The sequence below is a fragment of the Balaenoptera musculus genome, chromosome 9 (assembly GCF_009873245.2).
Source record: "Balaenoptera musculus isolate JJ_BM4_2016_0621 chromosome 9, mBalMus1.pri.v3, whole genome shotgun sequence".
Classification (NCBI taxonomy): domain Eukaryota; kingdom Metazoa; phylum Chordata; class Mammalia; order Artiodactyla; family Balaenopteridae; genus Balaenoptera; species Balaenoptera musculus.
In genome coordinates, this window is record NC_045793.1 from 49,722,104 (window position 1) to 49,732,351 (window position 10,248).

Sequence of the window (10,248 nt, forward strand, 5' to 3'; positions counted from 1 at the left end):
TATAACAAGTTATTTGCATTGCCAACAGGGCCCAGGCCCCTCTAGCAATAGCCGTATTGTCTCCTTCCACCAAAAGAAGCTTAAAACAGTCAAACTTCTGGAAGGCCGTTCAAGATGAGAACTTTCCCACAAGCATAATTTTAGCTTCCTGGTTACTTCCCTAAGAAGGTGTTGTCGTTTCATTTAGGTGATGACTGAAACCTCTTAGTTATATACCCTGGTAGATATAACATATGGGAAAAGGTTTGTAATAAAGGTTTGGCCAAATTTCTTATTAAACTGATAGGATGCCATCATGTTGGCTGATTAAGTGACTACCCATATGACCCAGTGAGACTCAGGGCAGTGAGTGTGGGTGTCTCTTGATGACCACATCCCAGCTCTGCCACAGACTTAAGCTTTTCTCATCTGTAAAATGACAAAAATAATAGTATCTATCCACAGTAGCAGTAGTATCTGTTGTGAAGAGTAAATTAAGTCATCTATGTAAATCTTTTAAAACAGTGCCTGATACACAGTAGGTGCTCAATACATGGTAGTTATTGATGTGATGGTGGTGGTGGTTTGTATTTGAATTGAATTGTACGTTAATGTTTTTTTCTTTATAACACTTCTCACTGGCTAACATTATATATTTATTTGTTTATTGTCTGTCTTCCCAACTAGAATACAGGCTCTATGAGCTTTGTCTGCTCACCACTGTATCTTTTTTTTTTTAAATAAATAAATTTATTTATTTATTTTTGGCTGCATTGGGTCTTCTTCTTTGCTGCACGTGGGCTTTCTCTAGTTGCGGAGAATGGGGGCTACTCTTCGTTGAGGTGTTTAGGCTTCTCACTGTGGTGGCTTCTCGTGTTGCAGAGCACAGGCTCTAGGTGTGCGGGCTTCAGTAGTTGTGGCACGCTGGCTCAGTAGTTGTGGCTCGCGGGCTCTAGAGCGCAGGCTCAGTAGGTGTGGCACACTAGCTTAGTTGCTCCACTTCATGTGGGATCTTCCCGGACCAGGCCTCGAACCCATGTCCCCTGCATTGGCAGGCGGATTCTTAACCACTGCGCCACCAGGGAAGTCCCTCACCACTGTATCTTAAGAACATCCCTGGCACGTAGTAGGCACTCAATGAAGATTTGTCAGACGAATGAGGTGGGAGCCGGGGGGCTCTTCCCCTGCCTCAGGTAAACGTTACTGGGCGGTGTCTTAACTGGCCCACTGCTGGAGGGCAGGCACAGCCTGTTCTTAGATGGCAGGTCTGCATAAACATTGGTGAATAACGGAATGATTGATTTAAGTTGACATAGTCTTAGATGTTTCATTTCCAGATCGGTTTCTGTGATACAGACATCTCAGCTTAGGGACATTGTTTGCTTTGTTCTTACATAAAACCAGACAGTATAGATACTTACAGAGACAATAAAGTGAACAAACTTCTTTGGCCCTTAAAAGCCTTGGTTACAGTGAAGGCAAACACTTGGCTTCTCTTTAATTTTTCTTATAGTTTATGCATCATTTTTACTTCTCCCAAAAGTTCATTTAAAATTCGTGTGTTTTAAAGGTGAGTAGATTTGACACAGTGACGTTTATTTGAATTGCATTATATATGCGGTCAGAGCAATGAATTCATTCTGTTTATATCAGAGAACATTCCAGCAATTGTAAAGCCACATGCATGCATGCGCACACTCTCGAACCACATCCAGTGGCAAGTTATTATGGGGACTGACAGACTGTCATCCTTTTGATGGCTTGAGCTGTATATCTCCTGAACAGCAATGGGGCTCTTATGCAGAAAGTATCATATGTTCCCAGCCAATTTACAGGGAAACAGCAATAACATTTTATCATGGTTGAGAGCCCAGTAGCTGCTTCCTATTAAACTTGCCCTTTCAGATACCTGTCTTGGATTAATTTGTTGATTTCAAATGAAACTCAGTCTTCTCCAGTGAAGCATGACGTTCTAGGATAGACTCCCTGAATGACAATTACTGTGTATTCTAGCTGGTTTCAGACCATTACAAGCCTTGGGCACAGTGGAAGACAGAGGACTTCAGTAACTGATTTTAATATCATGTCTAATTTTAACTGTCAGTTATATATATGCCAGGGAAAGAATCCTCAGAAAGATGAAATGCAAAACACTTCTAACTTGCTCTTTTTAATGATACACTTTGCTGTTGGGGGGTTGGGGAGGACTGGAGAGGGAGTAGCTATCTCCTAAAGAGAATCAGCATGGTGGGGAAGCATCAGATTTGAAAAGTGAGCACATAACAACTGCCACCTCATTTTTGTGTGTGCCCCTCAGGATGCTTCTAAATAGTAATATGTTCACCAAAAAGGGTTCCATAAATCAGCCCCAGTATTTTTCCTTGAACATTCAAGAAAAATGAAATGTAGGGTTTTACAAAGGATAATAAGCTTTGCTCCCATTTTGGTATTACAGACAGAGTATGAAGTTCTTTAGCAATAAAGAGTGTTGTGAGGCACTGTTGAGTCTAACCTGGTAGGTTATAAGGAGGGGGAGTATCTCTGCTTCTTTGAATGTGATGAGCCATTTTAAAAGAAAATCTAAATTAGGAAGCCTGAATTATATTCCAAATGGAAGGTTAAGACAGTGTTTTGGGGTCTTTAAAAATATCCCCTGCTCATAGAGCACATTAGACATATACATTCTTGCATATCTGTGCTTAGACAATATATTTGCAGTTATAGCAGATTAACTAGTTGTTCATTTGTGATTTTACTTTTCACAATTTTTCCCTAAGTGCATTGGCTTTATCTTTTCCTACGTCATCTGTTACCGTAGCATCCTGATAGCCTAATTATATTTGAAAGGGGAAAGGAAGCATCAGTAGCAAATTATACATGTAACAAACTTGGATCCTTATAAAAGAATGAATGAAACCATCAGGTTTCTTTCCAGCAGTGTACAATTGAACAGAATGTATGACATCTGATTTAGATGGAATCTTTATCTGTTATAATCTTTAGTAAAAACTGCTCATTATAACACAGGCTACCATGTGAGTTCATCTTCATGGCATGCCATATAGTATTCCTTGAACCACAGCTGCTCCTTGAAAGCCTGATTACATAACATTTGTATTATGTGGTAAGTCCGTACACATCCTGGCTGTTAGCCCTAGACCCTGCTCGAGCATTGGAAAAAGGTTTTACTGGTCATTATATTCTGATCTGGAAATAGACAGACAATTTTGAACACACAAGTAATAAGCAGCACCCCAAAATGCACAGTTCATTTAATATTTACATGTGTCTCTGTTTAATCTTTTTTTTTAATTCTGGAAGGGATTGGTTTTAAGAAAAAGCAGAAAGTTTTATTTGAAACTTGATTCAAAGATACATAGCAAAACTGTGCTTCCCAGGCTGCACTAAGATACTTGGAATAAAGTAATAGAGCATTTTAATTCTACTTTTTTTCTGGGTCCACACTGAACAGCCGTTTATGCCATCAGCTCAGTGATAGAACAAATGATGTTTCCGCTTGGGCAAGCTTTGTTTTATCAGGATCAGTAACCTTATCAGCAGTTGACCCAGAACTATAATGCATGTCTCTGAATAGATAGCATATGTCACAACTCTGTGCAGACTTGCTTCATAAGCAAGAATGTCTAATGAAGATTTAATAAATAAGGAAAAGTTTACAGCAAGAAATGTCTTCTTTTATAATGATAACTTCCCTTAAGCTCGTTTTACTGCTCGTGGCTCATCTCTTGCATTTATTCTCTCATAAGAGCTAAAGGAATAAACATACATATAAATGCATCCACATGGACTCCCATGGTACATAATTTAACTGTCAATATTTCTTTCTGAAATACATCACTTGTGAGTAAAGACTGTAGAATTTAGATGATCATCTTGGCTTAAGGTTCTTATGCGACACATAAATGCAATAATGTCCAGAAGACTAGAAAACCCATGTGTGTGATAAACCAACAATACTTTTATGCAGTCGTATGTTATTTCTTAAAAGCAAGGTAGTGCAGAAGGTTTTCTCTCAGTGCAGAATGTCCTGGCTCAGAAATGTTTAATCACTAGCTTTTAATACCCTATAATTTAAGATTGGATTCTTCACCCTCATCAGGCTGCTTAGATATTTGAAGACATGTCATAAATGGAGAGAGAAGATGGAGCATCCTCACACGTAAAAAAGTCACGCATGGCTTGTACATCTTGACATTTAACACTTCTTTTCTTTGACCTTCTTTGACAGGTTAGGGCTTGACCCAAAACTCTTGGCTAAAATCCTAAACATGAGCTCAGGACGATGTTGGTCAAGTGACACCTATAATCCTGTACCTGGAGTGATGGATGGAGTTCCCTCGGCTAATAACTATCAGGGTGGATTCGGAACAACACTCATGGCTAAGGTATGGTAAATGCAGAGACTACCCAAGAGAGCGGGGGGAAATGTTTAGTCTCATTCTTCTCCTTCCCTCCCTTCTCTCTCTCCCCCCACCTCACCCCACTCCCACTTCTCTCCTCTCGTAACAAAGCATACGTCTATCCTAGAAGGCAAGGTTACTAAAATAGTGACCCAGTCACTGGAAATTATTTAAAACTTAGCTTGGATAAAAACCTTTTATCTTGTTCACTTTTAATCCTGGCCTTTCAGATGAGAAGAATAGGCTGGGATTTTTCTTTTGTGCTTGGGTTTGTTTGTAACGTGAGCCGGTAAAATGTTGTTCTTCATCATAAATTTACATTAATTTACCAAGCCCTTAGAATGAAAGCAGTAACAAGCATTTTCTGACGGTTAATAATATAATGACATTGGATATACATGTCACAAAAGAAGAGAGGACCTTTCGCATGATGCTAGATTTCTAAATACATCTTGCTACTTTAAGAATATATATATATATATATTTATGTATAAAGTCATTTGAAAAGCAAATTGTTGGCCTCCTCTCATTTGCGATCTCAACGTTAGAAAATACTTTTTAGACAAACAGACTTTCAGATTCTTGTGTAGCGCTTGTTCCCTACCCCACTCCCCACACCCCTGCCATTTACTTTTTGACAAAAGTAACACTATGTACAGTTGTATACCGTATTCAGCTTACTCTCCTTCATTTCCCATGATGTTTCGTCCATTCTACTTCTCGACTGTGCCTTGAATTCACCCACTTGCCCTCTCTACCACTACCAGTACCTTGGCTGAACCTTGTTTAGATTCTACCACATCTGCCCTTAACTGATCTCCTTGCCTTTCATTCTCATCTTCTTCTCCAGTTCATTTTCTGTGGTTAAGAGTGGACTTCCTAAAATGTAAAAACCTGATTATGTCATCTCTCCTATTAAGTCTCTTTCATGGTTTCCAGTTACTTGTAGATTAAAGTCCATCTCTGCACATTGTCTTAAAGGCCTTTGCTCTCCTCACCAGCTCATTTCTGCCTTCCTACCCCCCTCCTTTGCTTCAGCCACACCAAACTCGTTTCGGCCTCTTGTTCCCTCTCCCTGGCAGCCCTCCACGCCCGCTCTTCCCTCAGCCTGCCTCATTCTTCGTTGCCTCTCCAGCCGGGCCCCTGGCACATGGTTGGCTCACTTTAAATATTTATTGGATGAAGCAATGTTTGAAACTATGTTTCTTATTTTGTAGTTTTATTTCTCCTCGTGTTTCATTTAAGAAAATATTTATTTTAATGCCAATCTGTACCTTATATTTAGGTTTGCATATCCTCCACACAGGCTTTTATAGTTGTGCTGTGTTGCTCTTGTTGGAAACAGAAAGTAGGTCCTTAAGTGGATTGTTTTCACAAAGCTGCAGGGTCGTTTATTAGGGCACACAGAAGAGTGAAAGAATCGCGTTTATGCCCAGTTTGCTTTATGTACATGTGTGAAGTGGGTTGTGACCTGTTAGCTTATTTGGTTCCTAAAATGCTGCTTATGGCTCCAACAGAGGAAGCAGCTAAGAAGTAACCTGTAAGCAGGTTTACTTCCATCATTTTCTCCAGTGTCCCTGCCCAGGAAGAATCTGCTCCTATTGAGGTCCCTTAAAATTATTTTCTTGGTAATAAAAGATAGCATAAGACAGTACAGTGGTAAAACATACGGACATTCCTGTTCTCTTTTGCTCTTTATAAGTTGTCATTTCCCTTATAAAGAGCAAGATTTCTGAATTTTGCTTAGAATGAAAGCATTTAGAAAGGAACTTTTAAAAAATGCTTTCATCACCTCAGATAGCTGTTAGCAAAACCCACCATAACTAATTAGACTTGTGTAGAGAAATTGATAGAGATTAAAGAAGTCCCCATCAGTGCTACATTGATTAAAGCAATCATACCTGCTTGGGCAGATCAGGCCTTTACTTAACTAGGAGATATTTTGCTCAACTGCCATTAGATCTCATTGTGTTGGGGGAGATGATGTTAATGTGTCCTTGAAATAGAGGCTTGTACATTTATTTCTAGGTCTTAACATCATAAAATTCTAATATATTGTGTATATATAATCAGAACATAATCAATACAAAAACTAGATCATTCTTCTAAACCCCCCAACCTAGAAGTCTGTTTCTGATGGCCACTAAGGAACAAATTATGGAAAATTATGACCACTCTTATTACTCACCCAACGTACCTGTGTCCTTGTAATATGTAACAATTTGGTCCTCCATTAATTTGTTGAAACCTTTTGCAATTGTTTTATATTTTCTTCCTGAACCACCCACTGAGCACATGAATTCATAAATATTTGTATTTGATTAGTGAAGTGGGGTGTTTGTTTATTTTAAATTATATGTTACAAGCTTCAAAGGATACCTTCTTTTCTAACATTTCAGGATTGACAAGCCACTTAGGATTTTATAGACTAAATCATCTTTCTCTTTTTAGAATGTCCACCCTTTAAGGTAGCAGCCACCAAAGCTATTTTAGCTTCCCCTTTTTGGTTTTATTAGCTCTTATTTGGGATATTTACTTGCCCCTTTGAAAACCTCTAATAGCCTTTTCTTCTCAATAGTGTCTTCTCCTCGATATGTTGTGTTTACTCTAAGTTCTTATATTCTAGTTATACTACTAGGTTAAAAATTATAGGCAGTCTTTCTATGTAGATTTTCTGTCGTTTTTAAATAAATGCATCTTGCAGATGTGCAGCAAAATGATGTTGACAAAAGAGGCTTATCTTCTTGTCTGGGTATAAGCAATAATGTAGCTGTCCACATTTGTGAAGTGTGTGGGTAATAATTCAACTTGCTTTTTAGTGGAAGCTATAGAAGACTTTAAGGTTAAGTAGATTTTCCAAATCTGTGCGTTTACATGTGAAAATTATACAAGTAAGCACAAAATACTCTTAACACCTATAGCATCATAGATATCCAAGAGGCTAGAGATTTAATCCATTCTTTAAACTTTGCTTATTTTTTCCTTGAATCATTTCCTTCTTTGAGTGGATGGAATCAATAACTGCTCCGTTATCAAGGGCGTTCCTCAAAGAATACAAATAGTCCTCTTCTCGCTTCTTGTCTTCCTCTTTCATTGCTTGTTGGCTTTTCCATTGATGGAGGAAATGAAGATGGTAATGGTAAGAAGGAAGTCTTGGTTTTGCCACTTGTTTGCAGCACTTATTTAATCACAAATAAAATGAAATGTGGGGAATATTGTTTCAGTTAACCATGCCTTCATTGTCTTCCATCTACCCCCAGATATCTCAAGGTTGGACAAGATTCCATTCTTATAGTAGAGGATACCATTAACTACAGTTTAACTATAAAAGATTTATAATGTTAACTTTTGTCTATTTTTAAACAACCATAAGTTTTCCAAAACTCTCTGAATGAAACGTTAGCTCTCGGAGATGTTAAAGTGTTGTTGTGAAGCTGATTGTCTGTTGCACTTGAAAGAAAATCCAACTTCCTCTCCAGACATCATAAAGCTTCCGTGTTCCACCTCTGCCCATCCCCAGTCTCATTTCCCTCCCCAGCCCCTTGCTTACTCTAGTTCAGCCTCATTGGCCTTCTTACTGTTTCTTGAGCATCCAAGCCATGCCCCCCCACCAGGGGGCCTTTCCCTTGCTCTTCCACCTGCCTGAAACTCTCTTCCCCCAGCTCTCCAAAGAACTCAGTGCCCCCTCACATTCAGATCTTCGGTCAAGTGTCTTTGCCTCGGGAGGTCTTCCCATCGATCAGAACTCTCAGAACTCTCTTCCTTCCACCCCACCCCTTGCTATGTATGACTTTCTGACCCCTTACCCTGCTTTATTTTTCTTCAGAGCACTTGTCATTGTCTGGAAGTTTAGTATTTGTTTTACTGTCTGTCTTCCACACTGGATAGTAAGTTCCTGAGAACAGTGACTTGGTTTTATTATCATGACTGCATATCACCAGGACTTAGAACAGTGCCCAGCATACAGCAGTTGTTAAATATGTGTTGACTAAGAGATTGAATGGATATTTTCATCACTGATAATTTCATCATGCTTAATTTCATAATGGGGTTTGTCTTAGGCTTACAGGCTTCTGTAGATTTGAAAAAGCATTTCTCTGTGTGATCTCACCTGGATAGGAACACCTGGCCGAAGTCAAAACAAAACAAATAGGTTTTGTGGAGGAGTGGAGAGGCCACTCAGAAATCAAGGTTTCTCTCTGGAGCAGTTTTGCAGCTATAAGAAAGCACATATAAAATATATATATAACTTAACATCGCGCTCGTAAGTATCTTATTTTTTCAGGCTTCATTTTTTCTTCTTTGAAACCCAAGCATTAGGAGCCACAGTCCTGAAGTGAGCCTTAACTACCAACCTCAATGTATCCCCTCCGCCCTTGTTTGATTTAGGATCTGGGATTAGCACAAGACTCTGCTACCAGCACGAAGAGCCCAATCCTTCTGGGCAGTCAGGCCCATCAGATCTACAGGATTATGTGTGCGAAGGGCTACTCCAAAAAAGACTTCTCATCTGTGTTCCAGTTTCTACGAGAGGAGGAGACATTCTGAGTTTGCCCTTTGGCTGTGGACACTGTTGGGAACCAAACTCTATCTTGGAGCCTCTTATAGCTCACTCCACAAGTAAATGGGCTGAATCAAAGGTCACCTGTCTGCTTTTGTTTGTCTAGTTCACAATAAACCCTGGGATTTTTCACCCATTTTTAACTGCTTATTCTTTTTATCTATTTAGCAAACACATATTATCTGACTTTTTTTTTTTCTGCAAGCCACTGATGGTCTCTGCTAGTAGCTAGCTGATTGACCTTTTTCAAAAGTTTCATTCCTGAGCATCATTAGCTAAAACATTGCCTACTTCAATCAGGATATTATTTACTCCACTTTACAAATAAAACCAAATTTTTTTTGCACAGGATAAAACCTATCCTGGAGGAAAGAAAAGAAATCGGTGTGAGGAAAGGAGTTAGAGAAGGGGGAAGTATAGTGAATTACTCCCTGTGTCCCTCAGAAAGTTTGTCCTGTTAACCCAGTGGTGGTATTCTTGCATTCTGAGGTCACCGGTTTATTTTCCAGGACTTGATAAAGCAAGAGAACTCCTTGCATGCTGTGTAATTTGGACTCTGTTACGTTACCTTGGTGTGCCCCTCTTGTAACAACTCCCAGTACTCAGCAAACTTATTTTTTATATTTTTGCTTCCTTGTACATTCTTACTACATATTTTTTGACTTCAAAAGAATGACATCTTTAGAACTGTTTCAGAGCCTACGATGATACGTGCTTTAGATAATTATTATATTATCCTAAATATAACCATATTATTTTGAATTCAAATAAATTTCTATGCTGATAATACTTTCTTGGAGTTTTTGTGTCTTCCTAACCATTTGGTGAACAGTCAAATGATCTGACAAACGGGTGCTGCAGACTAATGGGGAAAGGATGAGAAGAAAGGGAAGGGGGGGCGGTCAAGAGGAACTGAGTGTGAACTGACCGGTGGCCAGCCCTCATCCTGCTGCTCTGCCTGCATCGTTAACAAGAATTTGTTTGAGTGTTTTCTGGGTTGTGGGTGCTATAGGAATTTGGCCTGCAAAAAATGAAATATGTCCCAGTAGGGAGCATAGTTGCCACTTTCCCCACCACAGCCCCTAGAAATACTTCAGGTGATAGGCCTAGATACCAGATTTAGCAGAAGGACTGCTACGTCCATCATTTTCCTGGTGATCAAAAATTACAGGTGTTATTATAAGTGCTGGGGCTGCAGTGATAAGCAAAACAGATAAAATCCTGCCCTTGTAGACCATAAATTCTGGTGTCTCGTATGTGTGTATGTGAGGAGGTGTGACAGACAAG

General features: G+C 39.3%; 1 protein-coding gene across 2 annotated transcripts in view; it reads left to right on the top strand.

The window, feature by feature from the left end:
* Positions 1-9,750, top strand: part of HIBADH (3-hydroxyisobutyrate dehydrogenase) — a 105,879-nt gene extending 96,129 nt beyond the window's left edge. Inside the window, exons 7-8 of one of the 2 annotated variants that reach the window (XM_036863138.1) lie at positions 4,229-4,385; positions 8,462-8,747. In XM_036863138.1, coding sequence (XP_036719033.1) covers positions 4,229-4,385; positions 8,462-8,479 — 175 coding nt within the window. In that variant the 3' untranslated portion in view covers positions 8,480-8,747. Of the gene's footprint in view, positions 1-4,228; positions 4,386-8,461; positions 8,748-8,789 lie in introns of those variants that run through there. The other variant, XM_036863137.1, reaches the window with a different exon arrangement.
* The last annotated feature ends 498 nt before the right edge of the window (positions 9,751-10,248 follow it).